We start from the raw sequence: 27,945 nt of genomic DNA on the forward strand, positions 1-27,945 counted from the left end.
GCGTTCCCAGGACAGCCGGGAGACCTGGGGCCGTACTTATCAAGCTTCTTAGAATTACTCCTAAGAAGTCTGCTAAGAGTTGACTTAAGAGTAAATAAATTATTCGCTGAAAGCTGCACTTAAAAGTTAGTTATCAAGCGTCTTACTCACACTTTCAGCGAAGTGTAGGACTGAATCTTAAGTGTCACACTCAGAGCTGAATTACGACATTACTATGTGCCGTAAACGGAATTTTAGGTGACGTCATTTCTGTGTCCATAGAAATGACCAATAACGGAAGGGAATCCGTTGTCTAAGAATAAAGAAATATCTTGGAAATATTGAAGTGGACAATGGGAGTGTATATTTTGACAATAAACTACAAAATAATACAAAACAAACTAGTCCCCGCCGGCACTCACGCTACCGCTCCCTCTCTTCTATCGCCCACACACTCACTGACGTCACTCACCTCACGGCCACACACATACGCTACTGTCATAACATTTTCTTTCCAATTCATTAATTAGGCAACTAATTTGAAACTGGTGTGGGTGGCTCTATATATACTAGCCCACTGCAGACACATGCAGAAATCAACAAGGAATCGAAAAGTATTAAATCTGTGACAAAAATAATATCCGCTCTGTCTAAACGATACCGTTTGATCAGCTGCTCGTCATAAAAAAAAACCCAACATTGTTCCGTTCCCTGAACGTTCGCAGCACGTCTCTCTCGCCTCAGTGCCATCCCCTGCTGGCAACTCCTAACCACTTAAGACACCTCTGAAGGTCTCTTAAATATCGTGGAGAGTAGGAGTGATTATTAGACTTAAGAACGTTGATAAAAAGCTTTTATTCTTAAGTTTGAGAGTAGGACTAAATTTCACAAATTCTCAGGACTTAAGTGTAAAATGGCACTCTAAGAAGCTTGATAAGTACGGCCCCTGGTCTTCCCCGTGGCCTCCTACTGGTCGGACGTGCCCTAAACACCTCTCCAGGGAGGCGTCTAGGTGGCATCCTGACCAGATGCCCGAACCACCTCATCTGGCTCCTCTCGAGCCGACGGAGAAAACTAATTTCGGCAGCCTGGGAACATAGATTGACCGGTAAATTTAGAACTTTGCCTTCCGGCTCAGCTCCTTCTTTACCACAACAGATCGATACAGTGTCTGCATTACTGAAGACGCCACACTGATCCGCCTGTCGATCTCACGATCAACTCGTGAGACGGCGTGGCGAAGTTGATAGAGTGGCTGTGCCAGCAATCGGAGTGTTGCTGGTTACTGGGGTTCAATTCCCACCTTCTACCTTCCTAGTCACGTCCGTTGTGTCCTTGGGCAAGACACTTCACCCTTTGCCTCTGATGGCTGCTGGTTAGCGCCTTGCATGGCAGCTCCCGCCCTCAGTGTGTGAATGTGGAAATACTGTCAAAGCGCTTTGAGTACCTTGAAGGTAGAAAAGCGCTATACAAGTATAACCCATTTATCATTATTTAACTCTTCTCTCACTCGTGAACAAGACTCCGAGGTACTGGAACTCCTCCACTTGGGGCAAGATCTCGTCCCCAAACCGGAGATGGCTTGCACCCTTTTCCGGGCGAGAACCATGGACTCAAACTTGGAGGTGCTGATAATCACCCCAGTCGCTTCGCAGTCGCTTCGCAGTCGCTTCGCAGTCGCTTCGCACTCGGCTGCGAACCGATCCAGTGAGAGCAGAAGATCCTGGCCAGATGAAGCCATCAGGAACCCATCATCTGCAAAAAGCAGAGACCTAATCCTGCAGCCACCAAACTGAATCACCTAAACGCCTAGAAATTCTTTCCATAAAAGTTATGAACAGAATCTGCAACAAAGGGCAGCCCTGGCGGAGTCCAACCCTCACTTAAACGGGTCCAACTTACTGCCGGCAATGCGTACCAAGCTCTGACACTGATCATACAGGGAGCGGACCGCCACAATCAGACAGTTCGATATTCTCTTAGCACTCCCTACAGGACTTCCTGAGGGACACCGTCGAATGCCTTCTCCAAGTCCACAAACACAATTAAAATATTGGATAATCAAATGACTAGAGGGTTGTGACATTATTCTCATCTAATGTGTGGCTCATTAACAGGAACGATGAGATTGGGATATTGCAGTGAATTGACAGTGAAGAAATATTTACATTACACATCTTGGTCTTGAAACCAAGGTGAAAACAGCAGCAGCTTTGCTCATGCGCATTTCATTTGCAGTCAGGACTTTGAGTGGTAGGGGTCTACGCTCTACTGGCGCAGCAGACTGACTGCCTGTGAGTGCTTTGGAACGGGGGAGGTGCTCACGGCGGCACCCGCCACTGCTCGTTCAGGACAGTAAATGCAGCGTGCTTGCACCTCAGTCTCCAAAACACGAGAAAAGTATTAAAAATCACCGGAAAAATTTGCTGCTAGTAGCTGTTTACAAAAAATTGTTGCCAAGAGGATTTTAAAAGTCGTCAGATTTAGCGACAAAGTCGCCAAGTTGGCAATACTGATTACAATTAATGGGAGGACTTTGGAAATACGAATTTTGAAAAAACATGTATTGTTGCAAACATAAGAGTCTACAAACATATACCTTTATGGAACAATGTGATGAATACTTCAGTACTACCACACCAAACAAAGACACAAAACTTGAGGAAAACGTTTACTGAACTACACAATGCAAATTCAACATGATCCAAAAACATTTTCTAAATGATAAAAAAAGCAACATTTGAGTAGGTGGTGGGTTGTGTGTTTGCTCAAAAGGGCCTCATACGTGGACCAAGTGGCGGCGCTCTATTGGGAGGTGTGATGGCGATGTCCAAGTAGTCTCCAATATGAAAACGTTGAGACTGCAGTGTCATGGAGTCATCAGCCCCCTTCCTGCCGGACACAGTGTTGCCCATCTCTTTGAAGCTGATGGACGAAGGACAAGGAAAACTTTAGACACCATTGTAAATAATGCAAATGTTACTGATGTTACTGGCACACTAACCGATACACTTTTCCTCGAAGGTCAGGGTAGACGATAGAAAAACTGAAATGGGTTCCTTTTTTCCTGGCTTCTGGATACACCTCCTTCACCAGGCTAGTAAGCTCCCGCAGCGTAGCGTCCATCCTTCAAAAGACACAAAGCATCCGACACGTTACACAGAGGACTTGTCTGGATTGTAACCAGATTGTTAGTAGAGCATTAAATTACAAAAGCAGAAACCACCGTAAACGATACAAAACAATTAAACAGTCAATTCATTGAAAAATAACTTGCAGTCTATATTTTGTGGTAGACACTACAGGAGCAGACAGTGGTTTCTTTCTTTGTCTTTGAGGATCACCATTAATGAAGCAGATGCACCCAATTTTCGGGACAGATCATGACTTTTATCACCGAAAAAGCACTGCAGAGACCTAATGTTACCACGAATTAAGGAACTAAGGATCAGAATTGAGGCAAACAAACACACTGTAAACTTCCTGGATGTAACACTCAACCTAAGCAGTAACACATACCGGCCATTTACAAAGCCCGACACCACATTACAATATGTACACCATTACAACAACCATCCGCCTGTCACAACCAGGAACATCAACAGGAGATTGTCAGTCCTGTCATCGGACAGGACTGACAGCAACACCTCCATACCAGAAAGCACTCAATGAAAGTGGATACCAATACACCCGCCAATACGACCCACCTGCAACTAAAACAAGAAAAACCAGGAAACGGGATAACATACTTTGGTACAACTCCCCATTCAGCAACAACGTCAGCACGAACATTGGACATAAAATGTATTGCACTCATTGACAAGCACTTCCCCAAAAACATGTACTCAGGAAGATATTCAACATGAACAACTTGAAACTTAGCTATAGCTGCATGATGAATATCAAACAAACCATTGACTCACACAACAAAAATATTCTGAGCACACACAGACGAGCAACCGCTAACGACTCTAACTCCACAGATAGCTGCAATTGCAGACAAAGGCTTAACTGCCCACTTAATGGAGACTGTTTAAAAACATCAGTTATTTACCAAGCCAGCGTCACCCGCAAGGACACCCCAAACACATAGACATATATTGGACTCACAAAAAACACCTTTAAAACCCGTTGCAACAGTCACACAGCATCATTCCGTAGGCTTCAACTCAAGAACTCTACAGAGCTGAGCAAATACATATGGACTCTTAAAAACAATACAATTGATCACGCCATTACATGGTGAATTGTCGCATCCAGCTCAGCATACAACAGTGTAGCTAAATGATGTAACCTGTGCCTGAAGGAAAAATGTTTATTATATACCACCCCAGCATGTCCACATTACACAAACTGGTCTCATCATGCCGGCACAGAAGCAAGGCACTACTGTGTAAGAATGGCCACACCCCCATGTAACATACCCTATATATATACACAGTATGTAACAACCACAGACGCTTCAATAAACTCCCCTGAAGAGCAGGGAAACCTACGAAACAGGCTTGCAGGGATTAAATAGCCTCTGTGTTTTTTCATATACCCGCAGACAGCGGCCTACAAAATGTGCAAATATTAAGAGGATGGCAGCAGCTTCTAAGCATAGAAAATTGCAAAGAAATTGTGACATCATGCATCGTGTCTGTCCGTGCTTCTTGTGGTCTAACTGCGTCCACCAGGACAAAGATTGTGAATGACAGAAAACAGGGCTCACTGCTTTCAGTTAATTCTACTGTTAAATAAACGCGCTCAGGTGCTGAGAGTGATGGACAGAGTAATACTTATTTCACCCTGTTTGAAGCGAGAGACAAACAAACACGAGGCTCAATAATTCTAAGTGGCTAACGTTTCTGTCACTCAAATGCAGATGACAACGGGAAAAAAACTAAAACACTTCAGCTTTGTACCGTTATTAATCACACTAATTAAAACATCAATGTCGATTTGATGTCCTTTAATCGCGCAGCTAGGGACAGGAATCGAAAACCGGTTCTTGTTCAGAACCGGTTTCCAGTGTATCAATCCCAGGCAATTCTCTTAACGGTTCTTGCGGGTAGGGATGATGTCCTCACGCAACAAGCGCAGTGATGTCAAAACGCAATATGGCGATGAGAGGTCGGAACAAACAATAACATTATAAGGCTGCTATTTCATCAAGAGGAGAACATACAAGCAATATGCTGAAACATTTGAACACACAGCATGCAAAAATTATGAATGAAAGCCGCGGTTTTGAACCGCTCTGATCTCATCCCAGGCAGCACATCTGAATACAACAGGTACTAACTCGCTGCCTATCATGTTAGCTCTATTATTTGTTTAATTGAAATGAATGCTTCTTATTTAGATGAGCATGACGAGAAACAGATTCTGACTGGCTCCGAGGCGAGCAGTACCCGCTCTCGTTCACGTCTGCCGCAAGACAAATGTCACAGAGTAGCTACTGAGTTTGTGGTCAAAAGCTTGCACCTAGGGCTGCAACTAACGATTAATTTGATAATCGATTAATCTGTCGATTATTACTTCGATTAATAATCGGATAAAAGAGACAAACTAAATTTCTATCCTTTCCAGTATTTTATTGAAAAAAAACAGCATACTGGCACCATGCTGTGGACATTGGGGGTGCAGCATACACCAATAATAACACAGAAATGTAACTCATCAGAACTGAATCAGATATTGTACACATTTCTGTTGTGAATAATAAAGGATTCATTTTAGGCTGCCTCTAAATAATGGCATGAAATATTCCAGCACCTTCATAACGTTTAGTTGTACTAAAGCGTCACTCAAATCTAAATATATTTATATAGCTTTATCTGCCCGGCTACATTGATCCATTATGAAACCAACCTGAGATATTTCTGTCCGTTACGTTTATTTCCAAATTGGTAACCGTGCGTTTTCTCTCTCAAAACGGAGTCAAATGTGCCGAAGAAACATTATCAGCCCCGCGTTACAACAAAGGCATAACGTTAAAGTTACTTACAAAAAAGCTGAACTTATGAATGCTTGTTGCCACTATGGACTTAAAAAGTTACGTACCGTGAGTTCCCTTCATCCATGGCTCCAACATGTTTCCTTTTCAGGCGCTCCTGAAGCAATGTTGTACTTCCGTGTCATTTTGCAGGAAACGCTCTTCTTTGAAGTCTTTAAAGTAAAGTGTTCCCACACTTTTGACGACTTAGGTCGTACACTTTTCTCCATTGAAGCAATAACCTCAAGATGTTTCTCCGCTAAACTATCGGTACTGTTTTCCTGCGCCATTTTTCGAATGTTTCCAGACGGCGTCGTCACGTGAGCTGCACATGACGCATCATTGGCTAGCTTACCTCCACCTCATGAGACGTAGCCTCAGCGCCGCCCTGGCGCTGTTTTGTACTGTTTTTGTACTTACTTTGATTATTGTTTCTCAGCTGTTTGTAAATGTTGCAGTTTATAAAAAAAGGTTTATAAAAAAAAAAAAAAAAAAAATGTTTTTTTTAAATAAAATTTAAAAAAGCCTTCGCGCATGCGCATAGCATAGTTCCAACGAATCGATGACTAAATTAATCGCCAACTATTTTTATAATCGATTTTAATCGATTAGTTGTTGCAGGCACCCATTTGCTACAGTAGACAATCCTAATTTTCTGTAGGTGAATTGTAGTCGGAGAAAAGTTCCTCCCACCAGATTTTCTCTCAGTCATTATATTATAAAGGTGAAATAAAAAACAAAAATAGAATATTGTGTACGAGTCCATTCATGTCAGCAATTGGCTTTAAATATGAAACTAATATGTGATATTAACTAATTACATGCAAAGTGAGGTATGTCAAGCCTTATAATTTTGATGATCTTGGCTTACACTTTTCGAAACCCCACATTTTCTGTGATTTTCAATTCAAGGTTTTCATAAACTGTAAGCCACTATCATCAAAAGTATATAATCAATAAAGGCTTGACCATTTCTCACTTTGCATGTTCTCACTATGCATGTAATAAGTTAGTATCACACGTTACTAAATGTTACATTCTTGTATAATTTCCGCATTATTTATTTTCTTAAATTTTACAGAAATAAGTTTTACATTTATTTTCAAACAAGTACCTTTTTGTCTTCTTTGCTACGTATGTGACCTCATTGAAGGCTTTGTAAGGTCATGTTACCTCTAAACTCTACAAAATTAAGGGTGAGCACAACATATTTTTCCCCTTTTCCCAAATAAGAATTGTTAAGGAACTGAGAATCAAAAGTGGAATTGGAACTGGAAAAATGTGATCAACTCCCATCCCTACGTGCAGCCCTAGCAGTATGTCTATGATGCGAGAGCATTTTAAAGGCCTACTGAAATGAATTTTTTTTATTTAAACGGGGATAACAGATCTATTCTATGTGTCATACTTGATCATTTCGCGATATTGCCATATTTTTGCTGAAAGGATTTAGTATAGAACAACGACGATAAAGATCACAACTTTTGGTATCTGATAAAAAAAAGGCTTGCCCCTACCGGAAGTAGCGTGACGTAGTCAATTGAACATATACGCAAAGTTCCCTATTGTTTATAAAGATGGCCGCATGAAGTGAGAGAGATTCGGACCGAGAAAGCGACAATTTCCCCATTAATTTGAGCGAGGATGAAAGATTTGTGGATGAGTAAAGTGCAAGTGAAGGACTAGTGGGGAGTTGAAGCTATTCAGATAGGGAAGATGCTGTGAGAGCCGGGGGTGACCTGATATTCAGCTGCGAATGACTACAACAGTAAATAAACACAAGACATATATATACTCTATTAGCCACAACACAACCAGGCTTATATTTAATATGCCACAAATTAATCCTGCATAAAAACACCTCAGTGTTTGTTATGCTAGCTCCTATGCTAGCTCCTAGCTCCATATAAGCCGCCAATCCAATTCAAACACCTGCACAACACACACAATCACTCAGCCCAAAAGACCGTTCACCTAACCCAAGGTTCATAAAGCTTATATATTTAAACAAAGTAACGTACGTGACGCGCACGAGCGATCAAATGTTTGGAAGCGCAGCTGCTACTCACGGTACCTGGTATTCAGCTGGGAATGACTAAAACAGTAAATAAACACAAGACATATATATACTCTATTAGCCACAACACAACCAGGCTTATATTTAATATGCCACAAATTAATCCTGCATAAAAACACCTACGTGTTTGTTATGCTAGCTCCTAGCTCCTCTGCTAGCTCCTAGCTCCATAGAACACGCCAATACAATTCAAACACCTGATCAACACACACAATCACTCAGCCCAAAAGACCGTTCACCTAACCCAAGGTTCATAAAGCTTATATATTTAAAAAAATGTACGTACGTGACGCGCACGTACGGTCAAGCGATCAAATGTTTGGAAGCCAAAGCTGCATACTCACGGTACCTGGTATTAAGCTGGGAATGACTAAAACAGTAAATAAACACAATACATATATATACTCTATTAGCCACAACACAACCAGGCTTATATTTAATATGCCACAAATTAATCCTAAATAAAAACACCTACGTGTTTGTTATGCTAGCTCCTAGCTCCTCTGCTAGCTCTTAGCTCCATAGAACACGCCAATACAATTCAAACACCTGATCAACACACACAATCACTCAGCCCAAAAGACCGTTCACCTAACCCAAGGTTCATAAAGCTTATATATTTAAAAAAAGTTACGTATGTGACGCGCACGTACGGTCAAGCGATCAAATGTTTGGAAGCCAAAGCTGCATACACACGGTAGCACGTCTGCGTCTTTGTCATCCAAATCAAAGTAATCCTGGTAAGAGTCTGTGTTGTCCCAGTTCTCTACAGGCGTCTGTGTATCGAAGTCAAAAGTCCTCCTGGTTAGAGTCTGTTATCTGAGTTCTTCCATCTTGACTGCATCTTTTGGGAATGTAAACAAAGAAGCGCCGGCTGTGTACGTGTTGCTGCTGACTTCCTTCGCAAAATAGACACTTCGCACCGACAACTTTCTTCTTTGCTTGCTCAGCTTCTTTCTCCATAATGCAATGAACATAATTGCAACAGATTCACCAACACAGATGTCCAGAATACACCCAGAATGAGATGAAAACAGCTATTTCGTATTGGCTTCAATGTGGAAGCCATACCCGTGTTCCCCGGGCTACGTCACGCGCATACGTCATCCTCAGAGGCGTTTCGAACCAGAAGTTTAGCGCCAAATTTAAAATTGCACTTTATAAGTTAACCCAGTCACATGTTGTATGCGGCTTCTGCAGACACACATAAGTGACTGCAAGACATACTTGATCAACAGCTGAGCGTAGCCGTACAAACAACTTTAACACTGTTACAAATATGCGCCACATTGTGAACCCACACCAAACAAGAATGACAAACACATTTCGGGAGAACATCCGCACCGTAACACAACATAAACACAACAGAACAAATACCCAGAACCTCTTGCAGTACTAACTCTCCCGGGACGCTACAATAACAGCTCGAAGGGGAAGGGGTATGCTGCCTGCACCTCAACCCCCCCCCCCAACCCCCCCCCCCCCCAATCTCCCGAATTCAGAGGTTTCAAGGTTGGCAAGTATGCTTGTCCTTGCTTTTAAATGAGCAATTTTTAATGAGCAGCACGGATACAGTGTAAATGCATTATTAGGAGGAAGTTATCATTATTGTTGGTTAGCACAAGCCTAAAAATATCTCAAGCTGAATTTAAAGGGGGCAGCACTCTGCACAGGGGTTAGTGCATGTGCCTCACAATACGAATGTCCTAGGCTCGATCCCCGGGCTTGGGGTCTTTTTGTGTGGAGTTTGCATGTTCTCCCCGTGACTGCGTGGGTTTCCTCCGGGTACTTTGGTTTCCTCCTACCGCCAAAGACATGCACCTGGGGATAGCTTAATTGGCAACACCAAATTGGCCCTAGTGTTGCCAATGTGAGTGTGAATGACACTTGTGATTTAGGGCTATATAAATAAACATTGATTGAATGTTGTCTGTCTATCTGTGTAGGCCCTGTGATGATGTGGCGACTTGTCCAGGGTGTACCCCGCCTTTCGCCCAAATGCAGCTGGGATAAACTCCAGCACCCCACGTGACCCCGAGAGGGACAAGCGGTAGAAAAATGGATGGATGGATGAATTTAAAGGACAATGACAACATTAGAGCCACTGAATATGTGCAGGTCTTATAGTCTGATTGATCAATTTAGGCCTGGGTGATATTTTATTGATGAATTTGAGTTTTTTTGTTGCAGAGAATTTAAAAGATAAAAAATCAATGTTGTTTTCTCTTCTTGCTCTGGCATACTTTTTGCTCCATTTGCTTCTGTAACCCCCAGAAGCTCATTGGGGCTAATGTTAATGCTAACGAGAACGAGACGTTTGTTTCAAAGAAAAGTGTTGTAAGTGCTTTAAAGTGCGGCAACAGGCGTTGAACAAGTGCAAAGTTTGTTTAAAAGGCAGCAGCACAACAAACTTATTTGAGCAACTCAAAAGGCATTAAACCAAGTGCAAATAAACTCAACGCTTTACGAAGTGAACAAGACCGCAGCAACAAACAAACTCTTGCTAAATAGTAGCTTACTGTGGTGGTCATTTACACAAGATGATTCCATGTATGATGAGAAAGGAGAACAATGCACAGAGCAATCACTAAAGCGGTCGGTCTGCACATCCAAACCAGACAGCTCGTATGCCATGTGCAGCTGCAAAAAAACTCTTGTGGAATTATAACACATTTAATCATCAATATAGTAATATATTACACATGCAATGAAATTTACATTGTCTTTACCATCAGTACACCCTAACAAGGAGACCAAGGTACTTAAAAAAAAAAGCCTGCGTTTGTTCACCTACTAAAACTATATACGGTAGTCATGTTAATGTTTTACCTGCTTATTTATACAACATACAATACTACATGTTTAATACCAAATTGTTTTATTCAAGACAGAAGTTTTAAATTCGCACTTTGTTTGATATTAATGACTATTTATTGATTATTGGTATCGTTATTTATTTATTGGAGTGGCAGAGGGGTTAGTTCGTCTGCCTCACAATACGAAGGTCCTGAGTAGTCGTGAGTTCAATCCCGGCCTCGGGATCTTTCTGTGTGGAGTTTGCATGTCCTCCCCGTGACTGCGTGGGTTCCCTTCGGGTACTTCGGCTTCCTCCCACTTCCAAAGACATTCACCTGGGGATAGGTTGATTGGCAACACTAAATTGGCCCTAGTGTGTGAATGTGAATGTTGTCTGTCTATCTGTGTTGGCCCTGTGATGAGGTGGCGACTTGTCCAGGGTGTACACCGCCTTCCGCCCGATTGTAGCTGAGATAGGCTCCAGCGCCCCCCGCGACCCCGAAGGGAATATGCGGTAGAAAATGGATGGATGGATGGATGTATTTGCATGCGATGTGCAATGCTACATTTTTGTTAACTTAAGTATTTTATTCAAAACAGAAGTCTTAAGTCTGATCTTTATTAATGTTAATGTTGCAGATTATTTTATATTTGCATGCAATGTACAATACGACTTTTTTGTTAACAAAAGTATTTTATTAAAGACAGAAGTATTGCCTCCAAGAGGAAGCTTTTAATTTAGTTATTTGAAAATTATTGCATAAAAAGTACATTTTATATCTAGTCTAAAAAGAACATTATTCAAATAAAACTGTTGTTTAAAGTAAGATGCAGTGTATGCAGTATCATTTCAAACAACTAGTTTTTGACCAAATAAAAGCAAAATGTGTTTTGAATTATCTCTGTCATTTGTATTCATTGGTTTCATAAAAAAGTGGGGAAATAAATAGAAAAAAAATGTATAAATCAACTTTTTTGTGAAACATTCTGAGATGTTATTTATAGGCCATATTGCCCAGGCCTAAGTCGATGAATCATTGAAATAGTTGATGGCTAGTTGACTATCAAAATAGTCATTAGTTGTAATCCTAACCAATGCATGTAAAGAAAGGCAAGTAGAAAGACGTTATCCATTTTACCATACTACCTATAGCAATAACACTTACCGGTAGCTTTAACCTTGTAGCATTCTCTTTCTCAAAGCCCTAACAGTGTTATGAAATCTTCACATTTTCATCTTTAGATAAGTTTAAATAAAAACTCTCACCATGTGTATATTTGCAGCTCACTGGAAGGGACGTTGCCTCGAGCAAATTCATCTGGTCTGTGGTGTCTGCCATTGTTGGTGGTGAAAACACGCAGAAGAAGGGGACAGGTCTGTCACAGAGAGCCACAGATTAGAATGTATACTGTATAGGTTTTCAAAAATAAGGTGAAACTTTTGTGAAAGTGTTTTCAGTAGAAAGAAACTCTCCCATATTTATATCAAAGTTCACAGGATTAATATTTATATACTGCTTTAAAATAGGCCGGTAAGAATCGTAGATTTATGACCCCGCCTCTTAAAATATTCGGAATTGAGAATCGTTAGGAACTGGAATCGGATCCGGAATCGTCCAAATTCAAACAATGCCCAACCATTAGGGCTGGGCGATATACAGTTTGCAAGATATATTGATACATTTTTAAACATGATATCAATTAAGAAAATATCTTGATATTGATATAATTTATTTCACGTTAAAATGACCAAACGCCTCTTATTTGTTGTGTTCCTTGATTCTCCCCCGCTTCCCATTCTCTCTCAACACTCCATGGGTTATAAAAACCCTTCCAATCCTCTTTCCAAGAGTCAAATTCAAATCGTAATTCTCACGTTGTACGATTCAGTATTGATTCTCATTTTTCAAAAATCGATTTTAATTTTTATTAATCAATCCAACAAAATTATACAAAGCAATACCATAACAATGCAATCCAATTCCAAAACTAAACCCGACCCAGCAACACTCAGAACTGCAATAAACAGAGCAATTGAGAGGAGACACAAACACGTCACAGAACAATCCAAAAGTAGTGAAACAAAAATGAATATTAACAACAGTATCAATATTAGTAAAAATTTCAACATAGCAGTGATTAAAAATCCCCCATTGACATTATCATTAGACATTTATATATATATATATATATATATATATATATATATATATATATATATATATATATATATATATATATATATATATATATATATATATATATATATATATATATATATAAAAACACAAAAAAAAACAATAGTGTCACAGTGGCTTACACTTGCATCGCATCCCATAAGCTTGACAACACACTGTGTCCAATATTTTCACAAAGATAAAATAAGTCATATTTTTGGTTCATTTAATAGTTAAACATTTTTTATATTATTGCAATCAGTTGATAAAACAATGTCCTTTACAATTATAAAAGCTTTTTACAAAAATCTACTACTCTGCTTGTATGTCAGCAGACTGGGGTAGATCCTGCTGAAATCCTATGTATTGAATGAATAGAGAATTGTTTTGAATCGGAAAAATATCGTTTTTGAATCGAGAATCGCGCTGAATCGAAAAAAATCGATTTATAATCGAATCGTGACGTCAAGAATTGATATTGAATCGAATCGTGGGACACCCAAAGATTCGCAGCCCGAGTACTGACCCACTACAACAACACACAAACAAATATTCGCTACGTAGCTTAACTACACATACTTTTTAAACAAATACCAATTTCCGTAGCTTAGCTATTTTTAGACCCATACAGCGGTTAGCTAAGCTACATGGTACACAAGAAGAGAGAGGGAGAAGAAGTGACTAGTGTAACTCCACAGGCAGGGGACAACATATACGGGCAACATCAATGATTGGTTGGTTTACGTATAAGAACATCCATGATTGGTTGGTTGGTTTACTATGATGAGTCATGATTGGTTAAGATTAGGGCAAAACATTACGGACAGGCCATCGTGTCATCGAACCAGGAAGGGAAATCACAACAGACATCCTAAATGACGAAGAGAGAGTCGGAGAAGAGAAGAAGGAATATTCAAGCGGGCGATTTATGTATTTAGAAAAACTAGCGGAAGATGGCAGAGGGATTCTCTTCCTTAGATTATTCTTTTAGCGATGTAGACGACGTCCAGGAAACTCATAATGCGTCTACTTGGCCACATTTGGACAAATGTATGCGTCTGGATAAAACATTAATTTTAATTAATTTTAGGGACGGCGTGGCGAAGTTGGTAGAGTGGCCGTGCCAGCATTCGGAGTGTTGCTGGTTACTGAGGTTCAATCCCCACCTTCTACCACCCTAGTCACGTCCGTTGTGTCCTTGGGCAAGACACTTCACCCTTGCTCCTGATGGCTGCTGGTTAGCGCCTTGCATGGCAGCTCCCGCCATCAGTGTGTGAATGTGTGTGTGAATGGATGAATGTGGAAATACTGTCAAAGCGCTTTGAGTACCTTGAAGGTAGAAAAGCGCTATACAAGTACAACCCATTTATCATTATTATAGTTGTTTACCATGTAAGCCCAAATCAAAACTGCTCTCAAAATGGAAGACGTGGAATACACATTTTAGAACACACGATTGTGGCAGACATGTGATGACTTTGAGTTTGCGTTTATTTCGAACATGCATGCATACAACATGATACATCACAATTTCTAGTTTCTCTTTTCAACATGTTCGTAAAGGAGTAGGAAGAAGCAGAGCTTATTTAATCCTACCCCTTTTCTTCTACATAACAGTTGCTAAAACTTTTGTTCACTTCCTGTTCTCAATTTATTCACAATATACTCCATAAGTAATCACAATAAAAATTAATACATAAATAAATAATACCTGGTGAAGTAAGTTACATTGCATATGGTGAGATGAGTAAGATTATTTTGAAAATGAATGGATGAAATAAATTCAGAATGTTTATCATGGTTCTTCTTCTTTGTACTTTGTAAACACTAAGTTTGAAGAGTTTCTTGAAGTGGATCATATTATTACATTGTTTGATTGCTTTGCTTAATCTTTTGTAACTTTACAAATGTCATTCAAATAGAGATTGAATAATTTTGGTCCTAGTATTGATCCCTGAGGTACACCGCAGGATATATTTAGCGTTGTAGATGTGTGTTCGCCTAGCTTCACATATTGTTTCCTGTTGGTTAAATAACTTCTTATCCAGTTTAAGACTAGCCCTCAGATGCCATATCGTTCTAGTTTTTTGATTAAAATATTGTGATTAATTGTGTCAAATGATATAGTTAAATCCATAAACACCGCTGCCGCACATTTTTTACTATCTATTGCATTGGTAATTTATTCTGTAATTTCAATTAAAGCCATCGAAGTTGAAACATTAGCTCTGTATCCATATTGGTTCTCTTCGAGTATTCTATGTTTGTTTGTGAAACTCTCTAATCTGTTATTGAACAGTTTTTCAATGATTTTAGAAAATTGTGGAAGTAAAGAAACAGGTCTATAATTTGTAAATTGGTGTTTGTCTCCAGTCTTATAAATTGGTGTAACTTTAGCTATTTTCATTTTGTTTGGAAATTTACCTGTTTGAAATGATAGGTTACAAATATACATTAATGGTCCTGAGATCTCTTCAATAACCTCAATTGAAGTCTTAGATATGCATTTTTTCACGATTATAACAATTTCCTCCTGTGTCACATTACTGAGGACTTTTGCTACAGTATAGCCTGTCTAAATGTGGAGAATTATGGAAACAAAAACTTTTGAATGTCTCGGAGTTCATTCATAAAGTTCTGTGGATTGATGGAAGGAGTTTTAAATCCGAGGGCAAAGACAGTTCGCCAATTATGTTCCAGATGAAGGTTGTTATTGTCCTGGACTGTCTTGCCAGTTGTGCGGAATATTGGGTTATTGCTAATCAGTTTGGAGTGCACAAATGCAACGTGAAGAGGTTTGTGTACCCTTGATTATTCGCCTTTATTATACCTGCTTCATTCTCTTCGCTTTCATTCGAGAGACCCAATTAAGTCGGTATTCTACATTTGCTTTGCTACCTTCTTATATAAATTGTTTTATTTTTTTCTCCTGTCGATGCACTTCGAAACGCTCTGTTCTTTTAATTTGTAAAGCAAATACACAGTCTTCATTAGCAGACTAATTTAGTTAGTGCATGGAGACATACGGACTGTGGAGTAAATCTTGATCATGTTTAATGTTAATACTGTACAAATGGCACTCACAAGTATCCATCACTGTGTTGTGGGTGCAATATTCGGGCACTGCAAACACAAAGTACATAAGTGCGCAATTTGAGACAACCCGATCTGTAACAACATACTAATATTTTCCCCGAAAAGTACTCAGTAATGATGGAAAAGGGTATGTGCAAATTAAAATATCTGTACCTGTTAAAAGTCAATTATCTGGCAATACGTTTTTTCAAACAATGGGCACAAAACCTTACTAAAATTGGTCAAATTAAGTTTTGTATTGAAGCAAAATAATACTAATTTTAAAGTACTAACTCGGAAGAGAGTTAATCTAGCAATATACTTAAGTCTATACAGAGCGTCGTTACCGAAAGAGATATTTCAATTCATATTAATAAGACACATGTGATTCCAATATTTATAATCCTATTTTAATCTCTTTGGAGAAGAGTTTAGAAGCACACTAACTCACCAGGCAGCAGGACTGCAAGCACGTTAGCTTAGCACTAAGAGCTAACGCGCCTCCAAAGCTCGTGTGGTGAATATCATACCTTTTCTCTGTCGATTGGCTTCTCTGTTTCCTTCTTGATTTCTTCTTGTGTGATACGCGACTCCAGAGCCATTTTTTACAATTATTATATCGGCAGGAGTTGTACTCTTTGGCAGTCCGGAATGAATGTAGAGCACAACACAACTGTGCCTCGTCGCGGACTCTGCAAGGCATTCAGACAACAAAACAGATCCGGTTCAGGTGCTTGATTTTTGTAAGAGTTTGCTGCTCCCTGTCGCCTGGGAGGAGCTACTACAGCCAATGGTCATCTAATTTATTTGAAAAAAATGAACTAATACTAACATTAAATTAAAATTAGGGATGTCCAATAATGGCTTTTTGCCAATATCCGATATTCCGATATTGTCCAACTCTTAATTACCGATACCGATATCAACCGATACCGATATCAACCCATATATACAGTCGTGGATTTAACACATTATTATGCCTAATATGGACAAGCAGGTATGGTGAAGATAATGTCCTTTAAAAATAAAAAAATAAAAAATAAGAACAATAAATTTAAAAAAAATTCTTGAATTAAAAAAAGAAAGTAAAAAAATATAAAAACAGTTACATAGAAACTAGTAATTAATGAAAATTAGTAAAATTAACTGTTAAAGGTTAGTACTATTAGTGGACCAGCAGCACGCACAATCATGTGTGCTTACGGACTGTATCCCTTGCAGACTGTATTGATATATATTGATATATAATGTAGGAACCAGTGTCACGACCAGGGCGCATTCCAATGCGTCCTCATCTGTGCCTCATGACGAGCGCACCGCGGGCCACGCCCACATGCGCTCTCTCATCCTTGCGCGCTGCAAGCACCGCGGGACACGCCCCCACACGCACCGCGCAGACCGCGGCCACGCACCTCCACAGCTGGCGGCAATCATCTTTCAGCACACCTGCCGTTAATGAAGTAGCTGCCTTCATAAGCGTGGACAACCTGGCACGCCGCCGCCGGAATATAGTCTTCAATTGGCGTATAGTAAGCGATCATCCTGCTTGATGCAATCCTGCAATCTCTGTCGGTTTTCCCTTCCGTGTCTCATTGTCGTGTCATCCTACTGCAGACCATAGACATATATAAAGTCTGCAGACCTCCATTCCCGTGTTTGACGTTGCTGTGTGACTCGTCATTCCTCGTCGTTCCCCTGCTTCCCTGACTGCCTCCTTCGTTCCCCCGACTCCTTGCTCGTCCCTGGATTCTGACGCCTCTCTATCTCCCCAGATCACCTGCCTGCCCATGGACTTCCTCTTCTCTCGTGCAACACTTGGTAACACACATTCCAGTGAAATACTACACATAGTCTTACACCATACACACTCTTGTATTCTAGTTCACACTCCATTTCCTTAGTTTAGTTGTATTGTTTAGTATTATTATATATATATTGTCTGTATACATATAATAAATATTTGTATATACTGCCCCCTGGTGTCTGAGCCGTCACCTCCCCTAGTAAACACAACAACCAGAATATTAATAACAGAAAGAAACAACCCTTTTGTGTGAATTAGTGTAAATGGGGGAGGGAGGTTTTTTTGGGTTGGTGTACTAATTGTAAGTGTATCTTGTGTTTTTTATGTTGATTTAATAAAAAAATAAAAAACCATACCGATAATTAAAAAAACGATACCGATAATGTCCAATATTATAAATGATAAACGGGTTATACTTGTACAGCGCTTTTCTACCTTCAAGGTACTCAAAGCGCTTTGACAGTATTTCCACATTCACACACTGATGGCGGGAGCTGCCATGCAAGGCGCTAACCAGCAGCCATCAGGAGCAAGGGTGAAGTGTCTTGCCCAAGGACACAACGGACGTGACTAGGATGGTAGAAGGTGGGGATTGAACCCCAGTAACCAGCAACCCTCCAATTGCTGGCACAGCCACTCTACCAACTTCGCCACGTTTAAAGCATTTATCGACATCTCTAATTAAAAAAAATGAAAAAATAAAAACATTTCTAAAAAAAAAACTAACCGGTAATTATCCAATAAATAACATTTTCAAACAGAGGATACAAATGTAGATATAGCGTTCATAAAAACAAAAAGAGGGGCCAATTCAAAGCACTTTGTACACAAAAGCAATCCACTGTATAGGTCAATATAGAGTAAACGATACGGGTAAAGTAGTGTAATATTGAATAATAATTATTTAATGATTTAAAAAAAATTTTTTTTTTTAAATATGTTGAGGGACAGGCAGCACGATGTGAGAGGGGTTAGTGCGTCTGCCTCACAATACGAAGGTCCTGGGTTCGATCCTGCACTCTGGATCTTTCTGTGTGGAGTTTGCATGTTCTCCCTGTCACTGCGTGGGTTCCCTCCGGGTACTCCGGCTTCCTCCCACCTCCAAAGACCTGGGGATAGGTTGATTGGCAACACTTAATTGGCCCTAGTGTGTGAATGTGAGTGAGAATGTGGTGGCGACTTGTCCGGGGTGTACTCCGCCTTCCGCCCGAATGTAGCCGAGATAGGCTCCAGCACCCCCCGCGACCCCAAAAGAGATAAGCGGTAGAAATTGGATGGATGGATGTTGAGGGACAATAAAAAATAAGGGGTAGGAGGGGTCAGAGACTTTGGACACCGCTAGTTTACAAGGTTGCTTTTTTGTAAAGTGCAAGATAAGAGATTGAAACTTGCAAATTATTATTTTATTTTTAGTTAGGTTCATTATTGGTTGAACTTAACATTATTAGTTCTAGCTTGTAGTCCTGTCCTTCAGCTCTACTGAACAATGGCGGGACGCTATTTTAATTTTGTCCTCTTGTCTTTGTTTACGTATTTTGACCACAGAAGAGGGTTTTCATGATCTGGCTTCTCCTTGGCTATTCATGACTCATGCTACAAAAACGTTACTGTATATGTTTAGTGAGTAAATGCGCAACAACATAAACAATTCCTGCCTCTCACTTTTAATGTGTATCAGGTGGAAAATGTTAAGGCAAAATTCGATCATAAACAGATTAATAACTGTTTTTTGCAAGATTCGGTTTTTGAGGAAAATTTCCACCCACTTTATTTTTGTGCACCATGTGGATTATCGTACCACCAAAGATTGTAATGCTAGTTTGTTGTGAGTGTTTAATCAAAACATCCCATGTTTTGGTGACTCTTTGTTTTTTTTTTTATTGAGCACAATTGCAGAATAATTCAACATGGGGCCAAAGAAAGTTGTGAGTGCCAGCACTTTGATAAAGAATGTGAGAAACATCAGGAAACTAAAGAAAGGTACCTCTCCCCTGAATTTATCCATTTTATGTATCCATTTGTATCATGTATATGTATTTCACATTGTTTTCTGCACTTAAAACAAAAATATTCTCTAAAAAATGTGTTCTCATTTCTCTGTGTATGGAACAGTTTCATTGCATTTAGATAATTCCTTATGGGAAAAAATTGCTTTGGTTTTCGTACGATTCGGTTTTCAACATACCTTTTAAATCAAAAACCGATGTAAACTGTACTTGTGATCTAAAGATGACAAAGCACTGGTCTGTGCTAAAAATGATTGGTCGCCATTTCAACACGACACAGGCTTGCACTCACTCCCCCCTCGTGTGCATGCCACCCCACTACGGCCACCTAGACCCCCCTGCCGCCGCACCCTTCCCCCTCCCCGCCCCCGTGCACACAGGGGGGCACATTAAGTGACAGAGGCGGATGGCCTTGGCCACGCGGGACGCAGCCGCTGCGCTTGGCCTTAGTGGGACTCGTGGTTCCATGCGCGCCTTCTTCACGTTGGACCTGCCTCGTTCCTCCTTTTTCATTTAAACTCTCCATCTTGTGTGCCACGCCCACTTTTCCTGGAGGGGTCACCTCCTGCTGTGGGAGGATAAGGAGAGGCTGGAGGAGTCCTGCTGGGGCAGGTGTGCTCGGAGGAGAGAGGGAAGAAGGTGGGTGCAAAGTGATGCTCTTGTAGGAAGCGGGAGGGAAGAGGGATAACCTGATTTCAAGTTACAAGTGTGTACAACCTCGCTGGGAACCTTCAAAAAGGGTTGCTAATCTCGTGATAGGAAATAAAAACAAATGCAAATGGCTGCCAGGAGGCCATGAAGCAGTTTTATTCTAACTTTTTTCATTGTCATCACTTGTTCTATGATGCTCATCATTAATTAATTAATTACGTCTTATAAATGTTTTTTGTCTACTTTGCCGGTACATGCAGTGAACAGTAAAGTGCTGGCCAATACTGCGCAGTTTAGTCTTGCAGGTACTGAAATGTTTCCAAAGTCATTGAAGTATTTGGAGATTTTGCCTTTCATTAAATACAATCATCAGGACAAAGATTTTAGACAAAAAAACTTGTTAGTGAACTGTGTAACAATACATTACAACAATAGGAACAAACTAATGCAATGAGTCCCTTTTATTACATGAATACAATTGTACAAAATAAATAAAAAGTATCGTAAGCTTTCAGTGAAAGCATTTAAAGCCCTCCTCCAACTTATGCCATGACCTTATGAACAATAAATAAATATAACAATATCAATGATATGAAAAACAAACACAAATATTTTTAAAACTGAACGATGAGAAATAAAACATATTACTCACATCACATAGTATCCCTTGCATACTAATACTAAGCTTAATATTGACTGTTGGATGGATCTTCTAAGTATCCTCCAAGTAAGAGCCAGCGTCCACTGCATTGGACATTTTTTCTTTTGTCAGACTTACAAGCTTTGGAACATTGGTTTTACCCTTTAAAACCGTTTTTAATCATATTTATTTGTATATTGGTTTTATATTTATTTTTATTTTTTTGTTTTTATTTAGTCATTGGTGGAGCTAAGGATAATATTTGAATATTGTTTTTAATATTGTTGTGCAGCACTTTGGAAAAAATGTTGTTGTTTAAATGTGCTATACAAATAAAGTGGATTGGATTGAACATAATAGCTGCCTTATGCAAACCTTAAATGTCCCCAACAGAGGACGTTGTTTTTCATGAAGATACAGTACATCTTGCAACTTTGACTTTCTGATCTATTTTGCATTGCTCACACATGATCATGTCACGGTGACACCAGATGAGAGTGCACGGGTCAGACGTCCAAACATAAACGAGTGATTAAATGAGAGAATGTCAGCTGGCCGCCGGTCTTCAAAAGGTTTTTGTGGCGCAAACAGTTGGCCGAGAGTTAACTGTTTGACTGTTTGAGCACAAAGACCTCTGAGCCATCATTAGTTGACGTCAGCGCTGGGACAATGTCCATCTGGCAGCTTCTCTATTATGTCAGGATGGATGGCATTCGGTCACGTGACCGCATCATGTACAGGTCTATATGCACGTGCATACATCTAAAAATGTACTTACTAGCTAGGAGGCCCCCAGAAAACATCTCCATAAGAGACAACTTAAGGCACATTTCACCTTGTACTTTATTGAAGGGAGAAGTATGATACGCATTTTTAATACTCATCTATTAAGAACACAACTCTTTCCTGGGAAGGTCTCATACAGAAAAATTGGAGGATGAAATACATTACAAAAGTTTATAGCAATACTGTATATGTTAAGCTTCTGAACAGAACATTTTAATTCTGTGTTATAGCTGACAAAACTAACTATTATCTAAAAAATATTGCATAATGTTTCAAATTACTAATCTATTTATCCTAAACTTATGTCAAGGAAAAATAAAAACGAGGTGCTGGACAAAAATGGCCACTGCACTTTGCACATGCTTGCAGAGGCAGCTTCCTCTGCAGTGGACATTTGTGCTTTGCATAGCAGGGATATTTGTTTCCGAAGTTTGTAACTCTGACAAAAGAAAAAGAGAAAAGGAAATCGTCAACTGCAGATAATGTTGGTTCTTAGGAGGTTATACTGGCATAAAGTCGTTTAATTAGGAACCAGGCAGAAGAAAAGTAACGCAGGTCAAGCTGCAGAAAACTTTGGCATACAGAAAACTTATGAACCAGCACTGAGGGATGTAGCAAGGTGGAATTAAATAGAACTAGTTAACAATGAGGAATAGGTGTGCTGGCAGGTAAAGGTGCTACTAAACACAGAGACCAAACAGGAAACACCACCAAAAACAAGAGCACCAGGAACAAGATCCAAGATGCCAAAGCGGATCATGACATTATGTTGGCAAAGACGACGATGAGCAGACAGGGAGGAGAGGATGGGTGCCATCATACCTTTCTAAGAGTTTATTCTTAAATTTATTAGTGTTTCTCACCTTCTACATCAAAGTACTGGTACTCGCATGCTCCCATGGTGGATTATTTTGCAGTCGGACTCAATAGAAAAAGTACGGACAATGTGGGATTCTATGTTTGGGACTAATTTGTTAAGTAAAAATGGGTGTTCATACTTGAACTGAAACGGTATATGAAAACCGGGACAACATTTTGGTAAAAAATGTTCTTCGAACAAAAACTGGGGCGTACAAAAACCAAGGTACTACTGTAATTGAAATTTTTAAATTCCACCACAAATCAAATCATGACTGTTGTTTTGTTGAGTATTGTTTGTGTTATGTTACTAGCAGACTTTTACAGTAAGAACAGTTCTTGTGGCCGTTTGGTGGATCAGATGCACTGGAGTAGAGAACGCTATTGTAAGTGTGTGTGTGTGTGTGTGTGTGTGTGTGTGTGTGCACGCGTGTGTATGGGTTGATCCCAGGCAAACATTTGCCCTCCTCAGCATTCCTGGGATGTGATGAGTCCAGCATTCAACAGGGACAACCTGTTATCCACTCTTTCACTTCCCACACATGGCCAGCCATTGTCCGGTGACTAGCCAGCACACACACACACACACACACACACACACACACACACACACACACACACACACACACACACACACGCACACGCACACGCACACACACACACACACACACGCACAAATTATTGCAACTGTCGACATGAGCAAGTTTTGTAAAGTTGATTTTTTTAAAGTATAGCACGCATGCATGCATTTCTTTTATTCCCTTAATGCAAATTATTCACAAAGAGTGTGTGTGTGTGTGTCTGTGTGTGTGTCCTTGTATTTGTACCCTTCTTGAGACATCAACAAGGAAAAGTACCGTCCATATGAGGACCGGTGAACAAGTTAGGACATAGATCATGGTCCCAATACGGGAAACCATTGCATCTAATAGAGAACGTCTCATTTGCACCCATGGTGGTGAAATCTATCAAAATTAGGGTGGTCCCAAAAAGGAGGGATTTTTCAAATTGACTGTGTGTTGGTTCGTTACACCGTACTGTCTGATTGTGGCGGTCCGCTACCTGTATGATCAGTTTCAGAACTTGGTCCGCATTGCCGGCAGTAAGTCGGACCCGTTTCCAGTGAGGGTTGGACTCCGCCAAGGCTGCCCTTTGTCACCGATTCTGTTCATAACTTTTATGGACAGAATTTGTAGGTGCAGTCAGGGCGTTGAGGGTATCTGGTTTGGTGGCTGCAGGATTAGGTCTCTGCTTTTTGCAGATGATGTGGTCCTGATGGCTTCATCTGGCCAGGATCTTCAGCTCTCACTGGATCGGTTCGCAGCCGAGTGTGACGCGACTGGGATGATTATCAGCACCTCCAAATCCGAGTCCATGGTTCTCGCCCGGAAAAGGGTGGAGTGCCATCTCCGGTTTGGGGAGGAGACCCTGCCCCAAGTGGAGGAGTACCTCTGAGTCTTGTTCACGGGTGAGGGAAGAGTGGATCGTGAGATCGACAGGCGGATCGGTGCGGCGTCTTCAGTAATGCGGACGCCGTATTGATCCGTTGTGGTGAAGAAGGAGCTGAGCCGGAAGGCAAAGCTCTCAATTTACCGGTCGATCTACGTTCCCATCCTCACCTATGGTCATGAGCTTTGGGTTATGACCGAAAGGACAAGATCACGGGTACAAGCGGCCGAAATGAGTTTCCTCCGCCGGGTGGCGGGGCTCTCCCTTAGAGATAGGGTGAGAAGCTCTGTCATCCGGGAGGAGCTCAAACTAAAGCCGCTGCTCCTCCACATCGAGAAGAGACAGATGAGGTGGTTTGGGCATCTGGTCAGGATGCCACCCGAACACCTCCCTAGGGAGGTGTTTAGGGCACGTCCGACCGGTAGGAGGCCACGGGGAAGACCCAGGACACGCTGGGAAGACTATGTCTCCCGGCTGGCCTGGGAACGCCTCAGGATCCCCCGGGAGGAGCTGGACCAAGTGGCTGGGGAGAGGGAAGTCTGGGCTTCCCTACTTAGACCCGACCTCGGATAAGCGGAAGAAGATGGATGGATGGATGGACTGTGTGTTGGTTTTAAAAGTGCTTCCCCTCTGGTCAACGTATGAAATAACAAGTGTGTAAAAATGTTAAGTGTTACCCCTCTGGCCAACATATGTAATAACAAGTGTGTGTAAGAAATTGAAATGCGCCTCCATTGGCCAAAATTAAGAAAAATAAATAAATTTGTATATAGAGACATAATGTAATAACTTTAAGTAAATCATGAAGATTAAAAACTAATTAAACCCCCCCCCCCCAAAAAAAAACAATTAACTAAATGTTAGTCATTTTCTCACAATGTGTCAACTTTTTTCTTATAAAAATTGGGAACAATTTCTCATATGTTTCTGTTTCTGTAATATTGTAATATTTTCTCGTAAAATTATTACTTTTTTATGTAAAATGGTTACTTTTTACTGCAAAATGGTGACATTTGTCATCTAAAATTCTGACTTTTATCACAATATTGCCAATTTTTTTGTTGTTCTTGTAAGATAGTGACATTTTTTTAGTTAAACTTCGATTATTATTATAATATTGCCAACATTTTTAAGTTTTCTTATAAAATTGTGACTTGTCGAGTTAAATTACGACTCTTTTCATAAAATTGCCAACATTTTAAGTTTCTCTTGCAAAATTGCGACTGTTTTATCATATTTCAAAAATGTCAAGTTTTTCTTGTGAAATTTTGACTTGCGTTGAGTAAATTGACGACTTTTATAACACTGCCAAAATTCAAAGTTTTTCTTGTGAAATGGTGACTTTTTTCTTGTGTAATTCCAACAAATGTTTTACAACACACTTTTATATTTGCATAGTATGTGTATATTATTAATGTTGTAAATACAAATCTTTATATATCGAGAAAGGATGGTCTTAAAGAGAGGCATTTTTCGGAGGTCTCAAGAAGGTATTAAATACAAGAATGTGTGTGTGTGTGTGTGTGTGTGTGTGTGTGTGTGTGTGTGTGTGTGTGTGTGTAGGTGTGTGTGTGTGTGTTTGTGCAAGTGGAGGCATGATGCTGATGATGCTGCTGCTGTGTGCTGCTGTGTGCTGCTGTGTGCTGCTGTATGTGTGTGTGTATGTGTGTTTTCATGTGTGTGTATATATATATATATATATATATATATATATATATATATATATATATATATATATATATATATATATATATATATATATGTATATTTCGCTTCCACTGACGTATGCAATAGCCTGATCACTGACCATAAAGCAACTTGCTCCACCTTTCAGGTAACAATCCACAGTCAAAGTAAATGAGGATATGCGGTGAAAATAAATTGTACAATTAAGATGCGTTTATACATGAGTCATGTGACGATGTTTTGTGATTAACGGCATTAGTTAAAGCGCTAACTTTGACAGCCCTTGTACATATGTAACATAATTCATGGTAAATGCATTCTTAACTTGACCCCTTTTTTTAACAAATAATTATAATATTTAATATAATATTCATACGTCCATTTTCTTCTGCTTGTCTCTTTCGGGGTTGCAGGGGGTGCTGGAGCCTATCCCAGCTGCACTCGGGCAGAAGGCAGGGTACACCCTGGACAAGTCGCCACCTTATTGCAGGGCCAACACAGATAGACAGACAACATTCACACTCACATTCACACACTAGGGCCAATTTAGTGTTGCCAATTAACCTATCCACTGATTGAAAATAGTTGAAACGTATTGACTGTCAATATCTCTGTATTTTCACAAGAGGGCGCACCTCACACATCTGTCTGTATTATCAATTAGTTTCCTATTAGGTGGTTTAATAGAGCCCTTATATCATACTAACTAACCTGACTAAAATCCAGAAAGATATCACATTTTGTTATTTCAGGTATAAACTTTAGGTACAGCATGGTATGTTATGTATATTTTTTTGGTTTACACAGTTTCACATATTATTATAATGAATTCCAAGTTTCCGGCTGAATATACTTTCTGATTCAAAGTTGATACAATCCTATGCTTTCTTTAAAATGCTGCTTGAAAAGTAGTGAACATCTCATCAAATTGTTTTCCTGAAAGATTTAAACAGTAGGCTAAACAAAAAGTTGTTAGACTGTGCCGCACCTCTTGGTCTTTCTTCTGTCACCTATGTTCCAGAGCATATTGAATGAATGAATGAGTGAATGAATTTGTTGGAACTGCTGAGTTTTGTCATGAGTTTCAATGTCTTATAATGGCTGTTGTTGATGAGAAAGATGCATTCAAGAGCAGGGGACAATAGGCCCTTTTCCACCGTAGGGACTTTTTCATGGACTTTCCCATTTTCCCGGGTAAATAAAGTTCCCCCTGTGTTTCCGCCAAATACTACCCGGGTAGCCTTAGTTCTTCAGGAACCTTTCGGAGTTCCTCCTAGCTTGGTGGCACTTTTCCAAGCTACCCGGAACCTTTTTGGGTGCGGGCTGTTCTGTAGAACGCTGATTGGTTGAACACAGTTCCTTAAACTTCTTTTTCAAACACACGACGCCATTGAAATACATGCAGCGACTTGTTTATTTCTTATTTCATATATATCTCTCTTACAACAAACTTGACAATGGAAAGGAAGAAAAACTTTTGTGGGGCATTTTTGTGCTGAAGAATGCTGATCAGTGGAACTATTTTAGAGTGTTTTTACTCAGCCATAGTCTTTTAAACTATATGCAATTTATTGTTGTTTATATGTTTCTACAAACTTAATTTCGTTATGCGAAGCTACGAGAAGTGGACGGACTGTTTTAAAGGTATTTACGGAGGAGTACGAAGCCGGACTCGAAGCTGTGATCTCAACTACTTACTACTCGGACTTTGTTGGATAAATGTGAAAAAAAGGAGGCGGCACACAACTGGAACGAAGGTAAATTATATCAGATATTAACTACTTACTTTATTACATGTTGTAAAAGTTGTCAGTGACACTCCATTTGTGTAGTTATTAGCGGCAACCCAAGTAAACAGAATGCTAATGCTAACAAGCTAATGCTAAAGCCGATGTGTTTGTGTTGTCGGCGTGAGATAAACACTGACATTTATTATTTATATATTGTTATTTGCATCTGAAATGGACCAAAAGGAATCACC

General features: G+C 40.0%; 2 protein-coding genes across 2 annotated transcripts in view; one reads left to right on the forward strand and one right to left on the reverse strand.

Annotated features, from left to right (window-relative positions):
* Nucleotides 1–2,637: 2,637 nt before the first annotated feature.
* sap18 (Sin3A-associated protein) lies at nucleotides 2,638–16,852 on the reverse strand. The gene is made up of 4 exons (XM_062052151.1): nucleotides 16,615–16,852; nucleotides 12,100–12,209; nucleotides 2,984–3,106; nucleotides 2,638–2,904 (listed from the first exon to the last, which is right to left on the reverse strand). Exons 1-4 carry the CDS (start codon nucleotides 16,684–16,686, stop codon nucleotides 2,748–2,750), a joined length of 462 nt encoding a protein of 153 aa, XP_061908135.1. The 5' UTR covers nucleotides 16,687–16,852; the 3' UTR covers nucleotides 2,638–2,747.
* A 3,437-nt stretch (nucleotides 16,853–20,289) lies between these two features.
* LOC133654055 (gap junction alpha-3 protein-like) overlaps nucleotides 20,290–27,945 on the forward strand; it is a 48,240-nt gene continuing 40,584 nt past the window's right edge. Inside the window, exon 1 of the mRNA XM_062054014.1 lies at nucleotides 20,290–20,533. The gene's annotated coding sequence lies outside the window, so the exon portion shown is untranslated. The remainder of the gene's footprint in view (nucleotides 20,534–27,945) is intronic.

The sequence above is a fragment of the Entelurus aequoreus genome, linkage group LG07 (assembly GCF_033978785.1).
Source record: "Entelurus aequoreus isolate RoL-2023_Sb linkage group LG07, RoL_Eaeq_v1.1, whole genome shotgun sequence".
NCBI classification, from domain to species: Eukaryota; Metazoa; Chordata; class Actinopteri; order Syngnathiformes; family Syngnathidae; genus Entelurus; species Entelurus aequoreus.

Excerpts from the sequence above, each read along its gene's own strand:
- sap18 (XM_062052151.1), bottom strand. The coding sequence starts at position 16,686 with ATGGCTCTGGAGTCGCGTATCACACAAGAAGAAATCAAGAAGGAAACA. Across the intron at positions 3,107-12,099 it reads GAGCTGCAAATATACACATG|GATGGACGCTACGCTGCGGG; the intron begins GTGAGAGTTTTT and ends TGTCTTTTGAAG. Across the intron at positions 2,905-2,983 it reads CTTCGAGGAAAAGTGTATCG|CTTCAAAGAGATGGGCAACA; the intron begins GTTAGTGTGCCA and ends TTCGTCCATCAG.